Source organism: Trichoderma virens (genome assembly GCF_000170995.1).
Source record: "Trichoderma virens Gv29-8 chromosome Unknown TRIVIscaffold_81, whole genome shotgun sequence".
Classification (NCBI taxonomy): domain Eukaryota; kingdom Fungi; phylum Ascomycota; class Sordariomycetes; order Hypocreales; family Hypocreaceae; genus Trichoderma; species Trichoderma virens.
The window spans coordinates 140,252-161,064 of record NW_014013668.1 but is presented as its reverse complement, the minus strand read 5'-3'; the positions used below and the strand labels follow the sequence as shown (position 1 = coordinate 161,064).

At 52.0% G+C, this 20,813-nt stretch overlaps 7 protein-coding genes across 7 annotated transcripts; 4 read left to right on the top strand and 3 right to left on the bottom strand.

The window, feature by feature from the left end:
- Positions 1 to 128: 128 nt before the first annotated feature.
- On the bottom strand, positions 129 to 1,477 carry TRIVIDRAFT_127684 (uncharacterized protein; the record flags this gene model as incomplete). The annotated part of the gene is made up of 3 exons (XM_014098735.2): positions 129 to 861; positions 923 to 1,347; positions 1,421 to 1,477. Coding segments are annotated over 3 exons (1,215 nt in total), but the record flags the coding sequence as incomplete, so codon positions are not given.
- Positions 1,478 to 1,964: 487 nt separating this feature from the next.
- Positions 1,965 to 2,487, top strand: TRIVIDRAFT_48060 (uncharacterized protein; the record flags this gene model as incomplete). The annotated part of the gene is made up of 2 exons (XM_014098734.1): positions 1,965 to 2,231; positions 2,377 to 2,487. The coding sequence occupies 2 exons, from the start codon at positions 1,965 to 1,967 to the stop codon at positions 2,485 to 2,487; spliced, it is 378 nt and encodes a 125-aa protein (XP_013954209.1).
- Positions 2,488 to 2,978: 491 nt separating this feature from the next.
- On the top strand, positions 2,979 to 4,825 carry TRIVIDRAFT_171537 (uncharacterized protein; the record flags this gene model as incomplete). Its single annotated transcript, XM_014098733.1, has 3 exons — positions 2,979 to 3,050; positions 3,148 to 4,050; positions 4,115 to 4,825. 3 exons carry the CDS (start codon positions 2,979 to 2,981, stop codon positions 4,595 to 4,597), a joined length of 1,458 nt encoding a protein of 485 aa, XP_013954208.1.
- A 725-nt stretch (positions 4,826 to 5,550) lies between these two features.
- TRIVIDRAFT_58515 (uncharacterized protein) lies at positions 5,551 to 7,405 on the bottom strand (the record flags this gene model as incomplete). The annotated part of the gene is made up of 5 exons (XM_014098732.1): positions 5,551 to 5,634; positions 5,698 to 6,284; positions 6,341 to 6,557; positions 6,615 to 6,890; positions 7,169 to 7,405. The coding sequence occupies 5 exons, from the start codon at positions 7,403 to 7,405 to the stop codon at positions 5,551 to 5,553; spliced, it is 1,401 nt and encodes a 466-aa protein (XP_013954207.1).
- Positions 7,406 to 14,272: 6,867 nt separating this feature from the next.
- On the bottom strand, positions 14,273 to 16,173 carry TRIVIDRAFT_77211 (uncharacterized protein; the record flags this gene model as incomplete). Its single annotated transcript, XM_014098731.1, has 4 exons — positions 14,273 to 14,638; positions 14,696 to 14,902; positions 14,960 to 16,000; positions 16,065 to 16,173. 3 exons carry the CDS (start codon positions 16,171 to 16,173, stop codon positions 14,844 to 14,846), a joined length of 1,209 nt encoding a protein of 402 aa, XP_013954206.1.
- A 252-nt stretch (positions 16,174 to 16,425) lies between these two features.
- On the top strand, positions 16,426 to 18,193 carry TRIVIDRAFT_89866 (uncharacterized protein; the record flags this gene model as incomplete). The annotated part of the gene is made up of 2 exons (XM_014098730.1): positions 16,426 to 16,602; positions 16,669 to 18,193. 2 exons carry the CDS (start codon positions 16,510 to 16,512, stop codon positions 18,073 to 18,075), a joined length of 1,500 nt encoding a protein of 499 aa, XP_013954205.1.
- Positions 18,194 to 18,394: 201 nt separating this feature from the next.
- Positions 18,395 to 19,678, top strand: TRIVIDRAFT_77206 (uncharacterized protein; the record flags this gene model as incomplete). The annotated part of the gene is made up of 2 exons (XM_014098729.1): positions 18,395 to 18,708; positions 18,770 to 19,678. 2 exons carry the CDS (start codon positions 18,473 to 18,475, stop codon positions 19,449 to 19,451), a joined length of 918 nt encoding a protein of 305 aa, XP_013954204.1.
- Positions 19,679 to 20,813: the final 1,135 nt, after the last annotated feature.

The window sequence follows — 20,813 nt, the reverse complement described above, 5'->3', positions numbered from 1 at the left end:
TTACTTGGAATTGACCGGTTCGACGGCCTCTACTCATCTATGAGTTTTCACTAAACTGAATTAAAAGCCCGAGAAAAGAAAAAGAAATATGAAATGCATCCTTCCGTTATTGCCCAAATTCATCCAGCCTATGCCCACTTGACCACAGCAGTTCCGCCCTTTTTGAACTCGGGCATCTCACCTAGAACCAAAGAATGATCAGTGTGCTCCTTGTTGGGGAATGTCGTCACCAGCACCCAAGGCCGGCTGCGAGTCTCCACGGATGCGCCCTGAACAAAGCCGTAGACGTCTCCAACAGTGTGCGTGGTGTTAAAACGAGCAGGAAGTCGGGACCCATCGGGCATCTGGATTCTAAGCATCAATGTAGGTTGTGAATTGTCGATGGTCGGTGCGGGAGCAGAAGAGGTTGAAGAAGCTGCTGCGGAAGATGCGGTCGCCGAGGTCGTGGATGTAGCACCGGGAACCGGGCTGCCAAGGCGATTGCCAGAGCCAGCAAAAGGCTTGTACTTCTTTGGCGGCTGCTTATATGGGGTATCGTGTTGATGAAGCTTGACATCTACCGACTGGTCATGCTGCACATTCATCAGGTGCAGGGGAGCCCGGCCTGATCGTATCAGCGCGAGGTCCGCCTCGTTTGAAGGGTCGTCGAAGCGGCGAAGTTCGCCATCATCGATGCTGAATCCATCCTGCCAGATGTGAAGCACTCGCTCAACTGGGGGGCCGGCAGGTCGCTCGTGACCGTGGGGGTCTGGGATGCTTCGACTCTCCACGCCATCTCCACCAAGAGTCACGCCCGTGCCACGGAAATGAGATGGGCGGGAAGGACCGGCGTCCTGGTTGGCATCTGTCTGCCGTGAGTTCCTGCGCGGATGTGAGCAGCCTGTTATAGATGAATAGCATCAAGCCCAAATCCATCACTCACGCTTTGGCCTTGGCAAGAATGTCACTGATAATCTTCCTAGAACCACCTTCCTGCCGTGGATCTTGGACAGCAAGTCCAGACTTTTCGCCGCCAGCAAACAAGTTGCCTCGTCCATCGTCTTCGTCCTCCTCATCGTCTTCATCGTCGTCGTCGTCGTCATGATGGGCAGCGGAGCTACTGCCTATGGATCCAAGCGTCGCAATGCCCTTCTTCTTCTGCTGGTTCGCTTTTCGGGATGCCAGGCTAGAGAAGTCTTCCTGGGGAGCAGGGCGGCCATCCAAAGTTCTGGGGCCGCTGTACTGCTCCAGCGTTCCGTCTGCAGCCTGTTGCCGGCGTCGTTCGTCGTTTCTCTCGTCCTCGTCGTGGAAGAAGGAGTTGCAGGCAGACAGCATGTCCCAGTCGTTGGATTCAAGATACTGGGTGGCCTAGCCGAGTCAACCACCGTCGGTTAGCATGCGTCTCACGTCTTGCATTGCATATTGCACTGTATTCACGAACCAATTCTACCGAGGCGCCACTCATGGTAACAAAGTCCCGTACCATCTCATCGTGGTCTTTGACTTCATCGTCCCGCACCATGATGACAGCCGTGTGAGGGGTTGTGCACGTTGAAATAGATGGCTCGTTAATAAGCGGGAAGACGAAAGCTGTGCTAGATTATAATGCACAGAAAAATATATTGAAGTCCAGAACTGTTGTTTCGTATGTAAGGCCTGTTTCTAACCTGGACAGAAACGGGCAGTGGTTTGCTGTTCTTCTTCGTGCCGGATTACGGATTACCAAAGCAAGGCAGCGGCTCACTTTCGTCATGCAAGCTTGAGAGCTTCGATGCAGTAACTCGGCACTTGGCCCCACCGGAATAGCGATCCACCGACCCCGACGGTCTTATGCCTTATGTAATAACCAGCTCGAGCCGAGCGACCATCGGCATTGCTGCACCTCTTCGTACTCCAAGTGTGTGCATCACAGCTTGCGCGCCCTTCCTTGTCCAGTCGAGGCGTCAACTGCACGGCATCACAAGATTCCTGGACAAGCCGCCACCATGTCCACCGACGATCTGAGCACTCATCTGGCCGACTCCGGCATCACCATGCGGTCCGACAGCGAGCAGTACTCTCCAGGCGACGAGGTATCGTCACCGTCGTCGTCGAACTCCCCCGTTATCCTCTACAAGCCCCCGACAGCGTGGACGCTGATACGGAGCGCCGCTATCAATCTGATACTTCCATTCATCAACGGCATGATGCTGGGATTTGGAGAGCTGTTTGCTCATGAGGCCGCATTCCGGTTAGGTTGGGGAGGTACAAAGGTCAGTCGGTATATGTTAGCTGGGCTCCTCATGCTTTACAGCCAAATTTCAAGAAAGCACAAGCCTAGTTCTCTCATTTTGCAAACCCAAAACACATTGTTAAAAGCGCAAGCTGCAGTTGGATGGCTAACGTGATTGCGTACAGGTCTTCCCCATTTCTCGAAGACGAGCCCACCCCATTGGCCCAGGCATCGAAGTCCGTGAACGACGAGAGCGACCTGGGCCCTCACTAAGTGATTACGCAAGCTTAGAGTAGGAGAGAATATTGGAAGCACAATGACGAGGGTCATGTATATGAATCAATCAAGTCTAAACAAGCACATGCAGGCGCTTTATCAGAAGATTGCGGCCCATCTGCTGCACTTCAGAGCTATCCATCTATAGGCAGCTGGTCGCGGCAAATGAATGGCTGCAGCAAATTGTACCACTAGCAGATTGCACAAAGCTATAGCCATTGCATTAAATAAACCAATCCAAACTTTTTTCCAAGGCATAAACAGTTGCTTTTTCTAATTGCCTCTCACTGCATATCCATCGCCCGAAATCTCTGCCTTTATACGTCTAACATCTCAAGTAACAGCGCCTATACTCAGTAAGTTGAGCAGCAATAGCGCCGCTTATCTGCAGATCACCAAAGTGGCGTGGGGTAGATCCGATGTTCATCCGCCGCATCAAAAAATTCCCCAGACGGGCGCAACATTTTGATATCCGCATTGCTTCATTCACAACCCCTCGACAACCGTCGCAATGCTTCCAAGCAGAGGGATTGCGCGCTCCCTCCCCTCACCGGGAGCCTGGACGCAGACGCAGAGCCGATTGGTGGTGAGCAGAATATCCTCCCCCGTTCTTTTTTTTTTCCATGCAGTTTTGCAAAACGTGAGACTTTTTGCAGCGCTAACCATCATCCCACCGGTAGAGCCTCTCGAGTCGAAAGTTGGGCCATGGACGGCAATTCGGCACCTCGTTGCGAAGCGTCAATGGCGGATTGACGACGGCCTCGTCACCGTTCCGACACCGATATGCGGCCGCCGCTCCAATTGTCCTCGGGGGCGTCTCGTCGTCAAGATCGCTGTCACTGTGGGGTTGGGGTGGAAGCAGCAAGGATGCCTCTGCTGCCGAAGCCGTTGCCGCAACACCAGAGGCAGCGAGCGTTGCTGCTGCTCCCGCACCGGTGGAACAAGCCTCGACGGCGGCTACTGCATCTGCGACTGAGCCCGCCGCCGTCGCCGCCTCCGATGTCGACCTCTCCTCGATCTCGGCGCTTATCAACGGCCAGGACATTCTCAACATGCGCGAAGAGATCGGATACTTGCACGCAATTGGGCTCGACTATGGCTGGGGATTCACTTCCATCATGCAGTGGACGCTCGAGCATGTTCACGTTTGGTCAGGGCTGGGCTGGGGCGCCTCCATCATGGCCACGGCCGTCTTGCTGAGGGCCATCATGTTCTACCCCCAGATCCAGAGTCTCAAGTTCAACGCCATCATGCAGAAGATGAGAAAGGACCCGCGGTCCAACGAGGCCATGAAGCTGGTCCAGCAAGGCTTCCAGGAGAGCGACATGGAGAAGCGTCAACGCGGCCAGGTTCTGAACAAGCTGCTGCGGACCGAGTATGGAGTCAGCAACTGGGGCATCATGTGGTCTCTTGCGCAGATCCCCTTTACCTTTGGCCTGTTCCGTATCGTGAGCGGCATGGTGCACATCCCCGTGCCTTCGCTTGAGTCTGCCGGCTACCTCTGGTTTACCGATCTGTCCGCCACAGACCCCTACTTTATTCTCCCCGCCGCCGGTACCGCTATGATGATGGGTGCTCTGCTGGTAAGTTTTCGGCTTTTGTTTCTCCTGTATTCCAGCGGCCATGGCTAATTTACATGCTCCTTAGATCAACGCGAAGCACACACCCAAGCAGCAGAGGAAGATGCTCAAGCCCATGATGTACATCTTTGGCACCGTCGGTTTCGTCGGCACCACATTCCTCTCTGCCGCCGTCAACCTCATGACCGTCGCCCTCGGCGGCTCCACCCTCCTCACAGCCCTCATCCTCAACATCCCCTCCATCCGCCGCTCCCTCGGCCTCCCCAACGGCCCCGTCGACGAAGCCGTTGCCCCTCAGAAGACGATCCAGTACGAGGCTCCCCGTACCGAGACCCCCGGCATGGCCGGTCTCAGGGAACGCCTTACCAGCAGCCTCGACGACATGAAGAAGGGAGTCTCCGAGTCCGTGTCCAACTACACGGGCACATACTCGGGCACGGAGCAGGAGAAGGCAGAGAGGAAGCGCCGAGAACTGATTCGCCAGCTGGAAGACACGCGGAAAAAGCAGGAGCGCGAACAATTTGAGCTTAAATACAAGGGCAAGAAATAAAAGGAAAAAATTACCGGACACATAGAGGATATATCAAAGAGGGAGAAAAATGAGAACAGCAAAGATGCTGTTCCCGGGGGCGCCGGAAGGAGAAGAGCGGAGCGTTTAGGGAGCGTTTCTTGTACAACTCCCCCCTTTTTTTTCTCTTCTCTATCCCATGTACTAACTAAACCCTACCGCTATTCGTGTAAAATAAATACTGTACGTAGAATGTATGCGGCGAGAACGAAAAAGAAAAAAAAAAGGAGATGGAGGAGTGGAAACCCCGTAAGACGGGGAAAGGCTGAGACATTTGTACAATAAAGGGGTGGTGAGGGAGGCGAGGAGGCGAAATTTCTCTGTTCAAACAATAGACTCATTAAAAAAAGAAAAGAAAATAGAAGCACTCCTGACAAAAATACCTTTTCAAAAGCAAAAAAAAAAAACTGCTTAAAGTATACATGCTACAAGGGAAAAAAAAAATTGTAAAGTCAGAGAGCCCAAGCTCTATCTGGTCTGCTATTGCTTTTTGTTTTTTTCAAATATCTTTGACCTCCAAAATTTCCTACGTACACGACGAAGAATATATGTGTTCCATACCAAAGCTTTTCTTTTTTTTACTCTCTCTCTCTCTTGAAAAAAAAAACGACAAATTCCACTTTTTCCTCCTCCCCTCCCAGTCGACATTTTTGTACGATTCATTAGTATCGTATTAATTATGAGTGAAAAGAGAAAAACAAAATAAAAAAACGACAAAGGAGAATATAAAAAGAAAAAAATCCCGAAAAGTGCTCATCATTCGACATCCCAAAACAGGCCCAGACAATACGTGCCATCCCAAAAACATTTTTGAAGAAAAGGAAAAAGCAAAAAAAAGGAGGGTTGCAAGTTGGTATAAGTAGTTAAATAGTAGTTTTGCAGCAAAGGGGAGTGTGAAGAGAAAGGAGTAAAAAAAAGATCCGCCGTCACTCCTATTAAACGACAGTTCCGTCGCTGTCGACCAGGATTGGCGCCTCTTTGGTATTTGGCCTGTTAATCTCGGCAATCTCACGACCTCCCTATTGGGCATGTTAGTCCAGTCCTGGTGTGCAGTGTGCATTGTGTGAGAGTATAATTCTTACCTTCCAGCTACCGGCTTCCAATAGCTGCGACAGAGTCATCTCATGGCCATCCAACTCTGCCTCCAGCGCCACATTGACCTCTTCCAAGAGCTTGTCGAGCAAAGCGACCGTCAGACCTCGCCATTCGACAATGACATCATCTGAGGCCTCAAACATGGGCGCAACTTCAATGGCCTTGATGCCAGAGTGCTTGCAGTACGCGCCGTAATTGGCCAGTCCGCGAGCCATGTCAGGCTCCTTGAGAGTCAAAACGCCCAAGTCAACAAAGAGGCCGCCGTTGCGATACTCTGGCAGGCCGGTCAGCAGCTCTGTGCCGGCAAAGTGCATATTTAGCAGGGATTGCATAGGCTGCATGATCGAATACGCAAGCCACTGTGTCAGGTTGTGGAACGGCAGGATAGATTCCCACGAGTTTGATCCCCTGGGCAGGGCCTCACATGGCCAGGCATCACCAAGCGGGACACCGTTGATTGCTGTTCGAGTAGGCCAGATGGATGAGAGGCCGTCCATCAGGAGATTCCACAGAATTGGCAGGGGGACGATGAGAATTGATGATGCTTGGGTTGCAGGGTGTGATAGAAGGTGGTCTGCAAGCACGGTTAGAGAGCACGCAAAACTTGATTCCAAAGCAAACTCGACTCACCAATCATGTTGCCAGGGCGGCCATCTGCTCCAAAGAAATCGGGATGCTCCTCGAGGGCCTCGGCCAACTTGACCAGGACCTCTGTTCGGCCTTCCAAGCCAACGAGCTCGTTGTCAGGGTCGGCCTGCATGCCCGTGGCAAGCTTAGCTACGTTAAGAGCCCCCAATGCTCGCTTGTCAACCTGGTGCTTGTTGGTTGGGCTTGCTGAGAAGATTCCCTAGACATTTCAAGTCAGATGACAAAACTCCCAATGATAAGGCTGAAATAAGCTTACTGATTTGAACATCTCCAAGCTAGCGACTGCGACGCCCTCGGAGCGTCTGTAGGTTTTACCATTCTCAACGCTCTTGTAGGTCCAGGTGGTTCCAGCACCCGCATCCAGCAGCACGCTGATGAGGAAGAGGTCGATAAGTCGGCGGCATCGCTCTGCGTTGTCGACGGTCTCGGGCCAGCTATTTAGAAGCTCGGCTATCCGATCTCGACCTCCTACACAGAAATGTTGATACCGACCATGGCTGGGAATGTCCTGGAAAGGAGCCTCGTAGTCACGCTGTACAAGCACATTTATGTTAGTCTAGGCTCCAGACATGCAAATCCGAGAAGCAATGGGCATAGAGAACGGAGGGGAAGGCATTTGCGCAAGCAGATAGTAAACGGTAAACTGCATCTGACGGCCCAAGACTTTTCGGGTCGAATACGGAGACGATGCAAGCCCAAGCCATGCAGCAAGTCTTTGGGCTCGATACCGCCATGCAGCAACTTTGCCTTTCCCCCATATCCATCCCAAAGCTTGCACTCCTTCTGCCCAACAACTTTCAGCAAACATACCTTGATCAGTCCCGAGACAAACGTCACAACGTCTGGAAACTTGTTCATATCCACATCAAAGTGGACCAGGTCGTTCTGCTGGGCCTTGTCCAGGACGACCTTGGCTCTCTCTCGGACAGCGGTCAAGCTTCGCAGGTAGCCAGCAGGATCCAGCTGAGGATCCGGCGGCCGGGGCAGGTCAATCTTTGGTATTTTGATTGAAGGCATCGGCGATAGGGGAGTGTTGGGGGTCAGCATGCTGCCGGCAGAGGCACGGTTGTTCATGCCGCGGAATGTGGAGGAGCCGAAGCTGGTGGTGGACTGAGACTCGAGGATGCCCGACTCCCGAGGAGACTTTTGTTTACGGGAAAAGAGACCCATGGTTGCTGATTTTGCTGAGGGCTGGATTCCCGGCTGGTGCTTTCTTTCGCTCGCGGATTGTGGGAATATATAGCCTGCAGCAGAGCTCTTATTTCCTCCTTCTCTTTTGATATAGAAGAATCGATCAGGAACGGGAGGGGGAGGTTGGTTCTTGGACTCGACGTATTCGGATTTTCGACGGCTACCACGAAGCCCGAGACGACGTCGAGGAGAGCAAAGGAAGAAGAGGGATGGATTTTTGGAGAGCAAGACGAGGGATGCTAAAAAGGGTATCTCGTGCCGGGTACTTGGTACCTGCTGGGTGCTGATGAGCTACAGCACAAGCTTGTAGGTACAACTCGTCGACAGGTAAAAGCTAGGAGAAAGGAGAGTAGAGATGAGGATCAAGAAGCAGAGAAAAAACAAGGAGAAGAAGAAAAAGCAAAGCTGCAAAAGAGGTTCAAAAGGCGAGGATGAAAGAGAAATATTATCCAAAAGAAAAAAAAAAACCACAGAGGCTCAAAGGCACAGGCTCACACAAAGCAAGCACAGGCACAGGCACAAAGCACAGGATCAGGATCAGGACCAGGGCCAGGCACAAGCACAAGCACAAGCTCCCCGGCCTTGGCCAATTTTAGGGAACAGTGGCCGGCCTGGAGCTGCCAAAGACCCGGAACACTCACAACGAACCCGCCATCGGCTACAAATTGCAAGGAGACGGGGCGGGGGTACGAAGCCAGCGCCAGCCAGTACAAGCCAGTGCAAACCAGAGCAAGCCAGTGGCAGCGCCTGCGAGCATCCCAGACATGCTAGACAGGCCCCAATAGCGGTTACCAGCTGCCAGGTACGACGAGTCGGCGTCGTCCTACGCGACCGGGGCCCCCCGTACGCGGCCCTGGAGGTGGCCTGGAGCAGGGCCTGTACATGCTACTTGTACTCGTAGTAGTAGCAGGGCCCGTACGTGTACAGTAGCAGGGCCCGTAGCGCTGGTGCAAAGGTCGCTGGCGCTGTCGTACCAGAGCCAGGTGGCACGGCGTAGTGCCTGTATTATTGGGCGCTAGCCACCAGGCGGGCAAGGCACCAGCACGCTACTGGGGCCTAGCACCTCGCGGCTAAGAACCCGATTGCGATATCCGCAGCAACATTTTGGGCGGCTTCAATTGGTGCGAGAGCTCAACCGCACTGGGCTGGACATGCAGTAATAATACTCCATACGGCCTGGTGCAGTATGAGTAGGTCGGTTGGTTAGCACTAATAGTATACCTAGGTATGTTGTACGAGTCTGTTGTACTCCCTCCTTACTGTACCTTACTGTGCTGTGCTTGTGATTGCTGTGCGGTATGTAACATGAACACCACCTCCCATCACATCACATCAATCTATGCGTGGCGTTGTGTTGCTGCAAGTCGAGGTTCTTGATGAGGGCGGGCGCCTACTGGTGACACCTCTGGTCCATGCACGACGACGACAGACGGTGTTCCAAGGTTTGTGCTCTGATGCACGGCACATGCTTGTACGAGCGTATAATCAAAGCACACACACAGCGAGTGATATAACTGGCAGAGACACACTCTCACACACTCACGCACAACGCACACACACACACACCATGTGCGAGTAAGGTATCAAGGGATGTATCGTAATAATACAAGAGACAGCCACCACCGTTTTGTGCTTCCATGTGCGGAACAGCAACAGCCACCTCGTTGGGCGCGGGACTCCGCAAACCCGTTGACCCTTTGGTTTCTCAGGCTGCTTAGCTACAGTAGTGCCCTCTCGGCGTGGAGAGCCAGCGCGGACCCTGAGTGGCTCCCAAAGACCCCAAAGAGCACGCCGTTCAGGGGCATCCCGGACGCCACCTGGGCAGAACCTGTCGTGTCTCTGGTGCTGGTGCTGGTGCTGGTGCTTGTGCTCGCGCTTCCGTGCTGGCGGACTCGGACCGTCGTGTAATATAACATGGACCAGCGGGGTTTTTTTCCTTCTTCTTCTTCCTGCTTCTCGCTCGGTGCTGAGCTGACCAGGGGGGAGGAGGAGGAGGAGGAGGGAGGAGGGAAGCCAGCACAAGCTCCAACGGGTTTGAGCTTGGATGGTGGCGAGATGGTCTCCAGACGGTCCCAGCGCTTGGGGAGAGTCTGGGAACGTCCAAGCGCCTCGAGACCAAGCGCCAGACCGGACGGACGCTGCTAGTAGCAGACGCGGTCCTGTTTTAGCCCTCGGCGGGCAAATCGCGGTCGTCGAGCCGATTGGCGACGGGCTGGCGATCAGTTGCGATTAAGTCGGTGATGCAGACGCGCGACATGACTTGTGCCTCTGTCTAACTGTCTGAGCTGAGCTGGAGCTGAAATGAGCTGAAGTGAACTGAGTCGAGTACGGAGTACAGCACAGTATAATGTAAAATGTATAATGTACTCGTAAGCTGGATTCCATTTTGAGAGACATGCAGGGAGGACGCAGGTTGGGCGAAAGAGGAGCCGCTGAGCACAGCACAGCAGAGGCAGAAGCAATCAATGGAAAAATTTTGTGCAAGTTGGCTTGTCGGGGGCCAGTTTTCAGAGCCGCGCTGGCCATTGAGAGCACATCCAGAGACGTGGCGAGAGCGAAAAGAGCAAAACCAAGGGAAAAAAGCTCATGACCGAGTAATTCGCATCCCTGCCACCTGTGCTGCAGGTACGGATGTACATTCCGGATGTGAGATGTTACCACGAGGTCGGGCTAATCCATCCTGGGTCCCTGCCAGGTCTCGCCAAGTACCCGCCGCCGCTGCACAGGTACAGCGAGGTACCCTTCGCCCGGAACCGGTGCCCCGAACCGTCTCGCTCGCCCAGCACCCCTACCCGGGCAAGGTACCGGGTACTGCGGCCGTCTGCCACGGTACCAGCTGGGGACGAGCAAGACACCCGCAGGCTCCTGCAGTGACCTCGGCCACTGTCCCGTCGCAATCATCATTTTATTTTCCTCGGCCTAGCTGCCTTTGGCTGCTGCCTGTGTGCGATCCTCATGTGCCTTGTTCCATGTTTGTGCTCCTCCTTGGCCGTATCCAGAAGCTACCGGGAATTGCTGGTTTGGCGCCTCCCTTGGAGCATCTCATCCATGCATTGGCAGACCAAGACGTTGGCTGTATACCAGAAAAAGGTAGGTATCAATACTACAGTACCCATCGGCACTCGAGTAAGGCACTTGTTGAATACTACCCAGTACCTACTCCAGTGACTGGTGGTGATATCAAGGATTATACTACTATAGATAGGTAGTTAGTACTACGGACAGTCTAACTACAGGTAGAAAACATATGTACTCGTATACCTTAGTAGGTTAGGTCGTCAAAAGCAAAAGAAGAGCCACCCGCACGAGTTCCATCTGATGACGGGAGCTTTTTCTTCTGGTCAGGCAATCAACATCATACCACCCTAATCTATTCTGACCCCCGGCACGCCCAAGATTGCCTGTAGAGGACAGGCCTGGTCCGCGTGGTGCTCTCGTTTTTGACAAGCCTGGGGGCAAGGGCTTCTCAATCTAGACGACTGGCTTTAGGCGATAAAAGACTTTATCCGATCAAAGTTTTATAATGCGCAGAGGGGACCTGTCACAATGGGCGCTTCGTTTCAAGATGGCTCCAGGGCATGCATATCACGGACTGGAATTCCAGACTCCGGCAAGTGAGTAGGTGATGGATTGTGAGTTCTGATGTGTACGGCTACTGTACAGCATGGTGGCTCCGTGTTGGTTCCAGCGTCCTGCCGGCGGCTCTGCGGTGGAAACAGAGATAATGGAAAGCAAAGGCCCTGCCCAGCGAGCGAGTGCCGTCTTGTCTTTTGTTTCATCGATGCCACTTTTCACCTCAATGGCCTGGGGGATTGGCGATTAATGGATCAAATACATATGTACCTAGGCAGGTCGGCATGTATCCACAGCGTCACAGATGGGGGCCATACGATAATAGTACTCGTATGTGCTGGTAGACGCTCGTAATTCAGGAACAGCATCCCGGGAAATGATTTCGATACCACCCAGTTACCAAGACAAGCAAGCACTCGGGGTAGGGCACAGTATAAGTACAGTAGCCCGAGCGGCTGTTATCGCACCTCGAACTTGGCCGATCAATCTCGTCTCATCTCGTCTCGTCTCGTCGTCATGATGAACAGCCGCTTCTCTCTCACATGTCACATCCCTAAGCTAACGGCTAGCCTGAGTCGAGAAATTTCCAGCGGAGCCATCTCGCATGCTTGCTAGTACGGTATAGTATAGAGTGTCAATTAGCAGCACCTAGGACCGCGGATATTAATTAACGTGCAAGGCCAACTAACCCGAAACGACGAGAGAGTGCGAAGCGAATTGGGCTGCTTCAAGTTCTTTTTTTTTTCTCTCTCTGTGTCTCCAAGTCATTGATTCTCGGTCTACGAATATTACCTACATACCCAAGTACAGTGGTTGGATGTTAATGCATTATACCGTCAAGACTGTCCTCTTCCGCGTCGGCCGTCTTTACCCTTTCACCCGGTGATTTCCATCCCCCCCCCCCCCTTCCTCTTCCCACCACCACGGAGTCTGCTCCGTCGATGCAAATCTCTCTCTCCCTCGCCCATGGATCGATTTAATCAGCCTGCGACCGAACAGGCCCACAGTCCCCAATTCGCCGAGAGTAGCACAATAGGCGACCCAAAAGGTCATCACAAGTTCTCTTGCTAGCTCAAATTCCGCGGATGACGGATAGACAAGCCATCACTGCTTACTCTGCCCTTCCGGATGGGGTCCCTATAATAATCATACTATGTACTCGTAGTCATACACGCAGCAGCACTCGACGATTCATGTCCACCACCACAGAGTACATAGTGCGCACAGCTCACGGCCTCGGCTTTGCTCGTGGTTTGCTGCGCCGCATTCAGTTTTCCGTTGCTGTATCCCCCCTGTAGTTGGCACTATATCTACTCCGTACCTATAGAGTATTTTTTTTTTTTTTTCTTCCGCCCGTCTTTTATTTCCACCTTCACATGATTTATCGCGGGCCCGAGAACCCGTGAGGAGGGGCCCTGCTGCCCCGGCCAAAAAGCAAATCTCGGTATCCGTAAATGTCCTTTGTTACGCAGCTCCACACGGACATGGAGGCTTTTTTTTTTTTTTTTTTTTTCTGTCACAATAATTTTGTTCGGGTTTCCTTACAGATAATATGATATTGCTTTGTTTGGGGGAGGGTCCAGGGCTGCTGCTACTGTACGGTTTCGGCGTACCTGAATCGGCGTCTGCTGCAAATTCCAGAATGAAACATTCTCAGCTGCGGAGTTTCCCATGTCTCGAGATTCAAAAAGAAAAATCAATCCCGCAACTATTTCCGCAAGGCTTGGTGTCATTCTAGAAAATGGAGCCGACGGAACTGAGATGCATCAATCTCGAATAGCCGCCTCCAGACCCGGAAATACGGCCAACACGCTTGGGCTTGCCAGTTTGATACACCATGCTCAGCTCCTTACCAGACTCATTTTAGACAGGGTAGCATCCAGAAACCGTCTCTCCCTCTAGTAGGCATCTCGTCTCTCGAGAAAACGCCTCATTTGGGACTGATACGGACGTCCAAGGTGTGATGTGGGACGTGCTGCTCACTTCCCGTAGAGGTAGGAGGTGACCTATTTGGATGCTCGAGTGATGCACCTCGTCTAGCCTCATACTACAGAGCACAACAGCAATGTAATATCGCGGCAAATTAATTAAGATTGCCATCAACAGACCTGCAAAAGAGGTGTTGATTCCAGGTGTGGTACAGGACAAGCAAGAGTACAGGTACGTACCCCGTCTGACGTTGCAGCTTACCCTGAAGCTGAGACGGGATTTAGGAGATACCGTCTGTCACGTTGCATGCAAGGGTTCTTTTATCGGCGAATTCTTTTGTAATTTTTCTAAATTGTTCCTTTTCGTGATGTGTGTAATACGAGGCTTTGGATTTGACTCCAACCCTGGTGTTGTGCTTTCTCAGGCACAACGGTCAGTGCTGAATAAGGTATGAGATGAGATGGCTGCCGGAATGAAGACGAGCCGACACAAAGCTCGACTAATACCGACACCGACCTGATGTATTAGTTTCAATTACTAAGTGCCCACCTTGCTTGTTTCCCCAGCTGCTGTCTCAGATTTCATCTGGAGCCTCTATCTGGGCAGAAGGACAGCGAATGGCGCCAAAACTTTCACCCACGAGGTCGTATTGAACTGAGACAGTCTCTCGGTATCGCGACCAAGACACTGATCTGCACACATCCGGTGACTCTCGCACCAAGTGACCACTGACGTCAAGTGTCACGCGACAGAAATTGTATTTTACCAAGTATCTTTTTCGGTTTTCGTCTAACAATGGATGTCTTCTGTCAAGCGCAGCAAGATCATCCATCGCCTGCGTAAATATCTCGATCCATGCCTTCACCCTACTACCTTTGCTGCTACAGTCGCTTCTTCTGATACTACCTTGGTTGTGCTGAGAAGGGTAACATGTTTCATATTTCACGTGCGTCATAATGAGTGATGCCAGGTAGCTAGTCAATGGATTTCCCCGTGGAAGCTTGAAATAGAAGCCCCAGGGCGGCTGCCCATGTCGCCAAGGCGGGCTCCCTATCAACAGCTTACATGTAGAATGAGAAACGATCTTCTATTTCTCAAACCCAAGTTGGCTCTCATTATGATGCTATTTTAATATTCCCTGGACACTATCCAAGCCATCGTCTCGCGTTTGATGACTACATGTCACTGACATAAGATGCTCATTTTACCCAAGCGGCTTCTTATAGAGATACCCTAGAGTAAACCAAACCACATCGCTCAGCAAAGGGGTCGCTATATAATTACACTAGGTGAAACACCTGGATGGGCAAAGCATATCGGATAGAATGCTAGTGATTGCTCCTCACACTATCTTTTGCTAATAAGCCTTGATACACTATTGAAGCATGCAGACTATGACTAGAACCGTTCATTTCGCCATCTGTGATACAACGCAACAAGTCCGATATGACATGTTCATTTTCAGTTTTCAATTGGTGTCGATTGGCACATTTGCTATTACTTGACAGCTTTTGCAGGGCATAATCCATTTGAAATCAATAAACCAATTGTCCAAACAGTGCTCTGTTAAAAAAAAAAAAAGTCAATCTTGATACTAAAAGTTAGCGAGATCAACATAACCCGAACTGAGTAGAAATGGCTCACCTGATCATACTTAGTACCCCTTTCCTCCACAATTAACGAGCCGGGCATGCCCCTGGTCCTCGGCTCTGTACCCTGCCCCGGTTATGCTTCGTTTTTCGGTATGCTACTCTTCCGCTGTGCCCTCATTGTGCGCGAGGGGAGTGGTAGATTATGAGATGAGATCGGCAACGTTCATTGGCATCTCGTCAATTTGAGTTGAGTAGTACACTGGGACAAGCGAGTTAGTATTTGCCACAAGCGGACGACATGTTTTATACAACGTACGCTCAATGTCTCGGAGGATGCGCACATCCTCCGTGGTCACAAAGTTGATGGCCACACCCTTGCGGCCGAATCGTCCACTACGACCAATTCGGTGAATGTAGTTTTCTCGGTTGCTGGGCAAGTCGTAGTTGATAACTAGACTGACTTGCTGCACATCGATACCACGTGCCCACACATCTGTCGAGATGAGAACTCGGCTGTTTCCTTGCCGGAAGTCCTGCATAATGCTGTCACGTTCCTTCTGAGGCATATCACCATGCATGGAGCTAACAGTAAAGTTGGCCTCGCGCATCTTGTCCGTCAGCCAGTCGACCTTGCGGCGTGTGTTGCAGAAGATGACGGCCTGGGTGATGGTGAGGGTATCGTAAAGATCACACAGAGTGTCGAATTTCCAGTCCTCCTTCTCCACGGCGATAAAGTATTGCTTCAAGCCTTCCAGCGTGAGCTCGTCTCGCTTGACCAGGATTCGGACGGGGTCGGTCATGAACTTGGTCGTCATGTCAAGGACATCGTAGGGAAGAGTGGCGCTGACGACCACGACCTGGGTCGCCGGCGGCAGGTAGCGGTAGACGTCATAGATTTGCTCCCTAAATCCCTTGTTAAGGAGCTCGTCTGCTTCGTCCAAGATGAGCATCTTGATGTGCCTCGTTCTAAGGTGGCGTCGTCGAATCATATCAGCTACCCGTCCAGGCGTTCCCGAAACAATATGCTGGCCGTAATCGAGCTTGCGAATATCCTCCCCAACGTTGGTGCCGCCAATGCAGGCGTGGCACTGCACGTTCATATAGTCACCCAATGCCATGACAACCGACTGGATTTGAGTAGCCAGTTCTCGTGTGGGGGACAGAACAAGAGCTTGGGTCTCGCGCACGGCCGTGTCAATAACTTGCAGCATGCTGATCGAGAACGTGGCCGTCTTTCCCGTGCCGGACTGGGCTTGCGCGATGGTGTCGCGTCCCTTGCAGATCTGGACAATGGCTCGCGACTGAACGGCAGAAGGGGATTCGTAACCGTAAGCGTAGATACCGCGGAGAAGGTTCTCTAGATGGCCACTGTCAGACAAACTGCCACGATTCGATTGACAGAGGCGGTAGACTGGGCTTACCTTTCAGCGACATGGCCTCGAAAGTTGGGTGCACCGTCACCTCTTTGGAGGTGGAAAACTCCATCCTCTCATCCGCCTTGCGGTCAATGCCTCCAGCGCCCTCAGCCATGATGTAGCAAGATGTGATGGTGTTGTTAAGGATAGATGCTTTTGCTGAACCTGCTGGCAGCTCCGGGATGATGTGAGGTCGGTAGTTGGGGATCTTGCTCCAAAACTTTTGGACCGATCGATAACGTTTCTGGCGTCGGAAACACCCCGGCAAAACCGATAAGACGCTTTTGCCCCCCAGTTCTTCTCAAAACGCGACCTGCTTGGTGTTTTTTTATGGAGTACCTGAATGCTACCTCATGCATTGGTTGAGCGCAGCGATTTCCTCTTGGTATCGCGCCGACAATCTTCTTCTCTCTTCTGCCACTTATTCCTTTTCGCATCACGGCCTGACAGAATGTTGGTCCTAGAAGAGCAGCGGTACATACACGAGGACCTAGAGCGCCTTGAACAGGGCATTGCGGACCGTATCCGCGAGGACCCCAAGCATGTGAGCACCTCAAACTGTGATTTAGTTTCTATTCCGGACGATGTCTGACGAATGCTGTTGATTTAGATTCGCGACCGTCTCAACCGCGACCACGAAGTTGCACAGCTCTTGGATCAGATCCAGGCCCAGTCCCAGAACCTACTGAACATCTACGGGGACGAATCTGGCAGCAGGGCTCAAGAGATCCAACAAATCGGCACTGGAGATCCATTCGAGGAGTTTTACCGTCAGTGGAAGGACGTTCGAGATCATCACGCAAGATACCCCAATGAGCAGGCGGAGAACTCAGAGCAGCGATACAAGGTGTCGAGACATGGCGATCCATCAGAAGCCTTGCCCTCCATTGTCGACTCTCTTTTCTCAGGAGAGGAGGCCTACGGAAGATTCTTTGACCTGAATACTTGCCACGAGTCCTTTCTCAACCTGCCAAACGTAAAGCGCTTGAGCTATCTACAGTATCTCGAGCTGTTTGACAACTTTGCGCCGGGCTTTGCGGGCGTAAAGCGGAATGAGAAGCTGACTGATCAGTATTTCCAATATGTCGGAGATTTAAGCGGCTATCTCGAGTCTTTCATGCGACGAACACGGCCTTTGGAGAATGTAGACAAGATTGTGCAGTCGTTCGACCAGGAGTTTGATGAGGCTTGGACCAAGGACGAAGTGGAGGGGTGGACTCTTGAGCAAGCGACGTCAACTAAGCAGCGCACGGGAGACGCCATATGGTGCGATGACTGCGAGAAAGAATTTTCCAACGAAAATGTATACAAGAATCACCTCAATGGACGAAAGCATATCAAAGCCGCGGAGCAACGAAGCCAGCGACAAGAAGAATCGAAGCCATCGGCAAATGGCAAGGGGGTCGTCTCCCCAACCAGACTAAAAGAGCGAGCCGTAGCAGAACGCGAGCACAGAGTCAAGCGGTTGGCCAGTGCCATGAGCACTGAGCGAGGCGATACCCGCGTCAACGTTGAACGCAAGCAAGGAATGACAGAACGTGAGCGTCAGCAGGAACTCGATAACCTCCTCAACGTGTCTGATACCCGCCACGAGCCGATGGATGAAGGAGACGGTGAAGGCGAGGACGGCGAGGAAAAGATTTACAACCCTCTCAAGCTCCCTCTGGCCTGGGATGGAAAGCCCATTCCCTTTTGGCTGTACCGGTTACACGGACTGGGCGTGGAATTCCCGTGCGAAATCTGTGGAAACTTTGTCTACATGGGCCGACGTGCCTTTGATAAGCACTTTAACGAGGCACGCCACGTGTACGGCCTGAAGTGCCTGGGCATTGCCAACACCAGTCTCTTCCGAGACATCACGGGGATTGACGAAGCCATGAGGCTCTGGGAAAAGATGCAGAAAGAGAAGAAGAGGGGCAAGATTGACGACGGCAGCGTCATTCAGATGGAGGACGGCGAAGGAAACGTTATGCCAGAGAAGGTATACTACGATTTACAGAAGCAGGGCTTGCTTTGAACGGTTCATGTATCATACATAGTTTGGGAGTTTGTGGATATGGCTATTCGGACGCGTAGGGAACAAACTTGCTTGATATTGTAGGTAATTAGAGTTAATTGAAGGAATTGGATGCTATAACCAGAGTATATAAAGACTACCAACTTATTGTCTACCTTACCTATTTGACCCTCTTGGATTTTGAGTGCACAGGATTTCAGTTGTTCGCTGTTGTCTCTGGCTGGCGGAATTGCTTAGTCATACATCGAATTAGGCATCATCAAGAATGAAATATCTCGGCGCGTTCCGGGAGACGTTTTCTCTTGTTCATGCTTCGACTGTTTGTAATAGCATGTCCAACATCGGCACCGATATCGATGAAGCATCCTAGACTTCCATGCGGTGAGCAAGCATAGGCATGTCAGGCCTTCTCAAACCTCTACCGGCCCTATATGTTGTTTATGTCTTGCGCTCAACGGTGAGGCCTGCATCGATATACATTGGATCCACGCCAAATCCGCCCAGGCGATTGAAGCAGCACAATGGCGAGGCCAAAGGTGGCGCGGTGCGAACGTCACGCGATAGTCTTCGTCCCTGGGAGATGATTATGTTGGTCTCTGGGTTCCCAAGCTCGACGGCAGCCCTCAAGTTTGAGTAGGTCCCAACCGCCCCTAAACAACTGGTTGGCGTCGTGCGCTGACATGAAGATGGCAAGATGGGCTCTAAACAATCCTCACCTTACTCTTCATATCCCAAACGAAGAGCGCATTACGGTGGCCACGCAGCGGAAACGGAATGGCATGCCGAGACGAGCGCCACACAGCCTCAAGTCTATCATACCTAATCTTCACCTTCTTACGAGTGTTTCAAGTTTTTCAAAGTGGCCATTGAACCTGCATTTCTTTAACCAGTCCGCCCACAAAGCCTGGAAGGGTTGGGGCGAAACAAGCAAGACTCCCGTTGCGTCGAGTCTGAAGATTTTGACCGATTTTGGTCCGCCTGCAGAGGACTCATCGACGACATCTTGGGGGATTCACTCCCTGGCGTTGGATTACTCTCCGATGAAGGAGTATATCGAGAAGGCACACAACGTGGTATCGTTTGAGAGGCAAGGCAACTGCATTCACTGCAGTAAAGAAATGCAACCTGACCAAGGTTTATACGCAATGTGCCCCAACGACGGCTGCGAGGCAATGGGACACGTCGACTGCTGGAGCAAGCACGCCCTGGGTGATGATGAGCCCGGGGCCATTATTCCCACCAGCTGCAAATGCCCGGCATGCAGCGGTGAGATACGATGGGGAGACATGATGAAGGAGCTGAGTCTGCGGACGCGTGGAGCAAAAGAGGTGGAGAAGCTGCTGAAGAAGAAGAGGCGGGCGAAGAAGGACTCGTGATGGTGAGTGGGCGCCAATTGGAGGGGTTTTCCGGGGCTTCTTGGGATTCGGCGCATGTGGAGGAAAGTATAAGCACCCACTGATGGATGTTTGGATTCTTTGCTGTTAGTGATTAAGATTTACTAGATTCGTCGGGTGAGGCTCTGTAGTGCAGATAGAGTTGTGCATATCCTGCGCGTGATTCATTGGCTACAGACGGCTAGACTATATTCCATTTATATCCATACATGTATTTGCTATCATGGATGTGTAATAGTGATGATAAGAGTACTATTGGCTCTCTCAAAATTGATTTCAAGTACGGCAAAAGCCAAACCGCTGTTTAGTTTAGCTATTGCGGCGTAGGTTCGGCATCTGGCAATATACGAGTTACAAGTAGGTACACAGCACTGTATCTAGACCAGGACTGATCTGGTGATGGTGGGGTGATGACGGCACCGGCTCAGTGGGGGCAGCGCACCAAAGACTCGGTAATCTGGGCTTTCGGAGCTTTGCAAGGCGCGTGCAAAAGACGCTGCAACGAAGCACAAGCCCCGAATCTGGGGTTCCAGCGCGCGGTAGAACAACAGGCCACTATATTCTCAGGTAAGATGTGAGATGCGTGATACAGGCCTCAATCCTTTGATTACGAGCTGCACATCATCAAATCCTTCTGGCTCCCGCACGAGGCTGCTCAGCCAGCTGCTAATTGTGGACACGCCCGTTCAACCTCACCGACGCGTGATTGGCTCGGCACTGGCCACCACGGGCCTGACCCTTGTCGGTGCAACCACTCATATCAGATTTGCCTCTTGGCTGGAGAGAGAGGGAGAGAGAGAAAAAAAATATGGGCATGGTCAGCAAACCATCGGCTATTTTTCTGCGCTACAAGCTGGACTCGACTGGCACAGGCAGGGCGCGACAATGATTTTCCGGCTGGACGGACTGGGGGTTTCGGCTGCGTTTGGACGCATCAATGCGAAAATACGCGCAGCATCGGACGGCTTGCAGGGTTGGCTGCGGATATTGAGAGTACATGGCTGACTCGGCGCGACACGGGTTTTTTTTTTTCTGCGCTCTCCCTCTCCCTCTCTCTTTTCTGGCTGCGTACTCGTACATGCATGGAGGCATCGCGTTTTGTTTTTGCGGTTGGTCAACGACGTGGCTGCTGTGGTCTGCCAGCCGTCGAAGCAACGTCAAACTCACAGAGGAAGTTTGTTATGAAGCGAAGCAGCTCCAAGTCCTAAAGTAGCCTTGGAAGAGAAATTGACGGAGCGACATGGCAACAAAGGGTGCAATGCGAGTCGAACCCACAGTCAGCAAGGCCAATGTACAAAGTACAGCCTGCATTGCGTCCATTTGCTTCCAGACGCGGGCATAAGG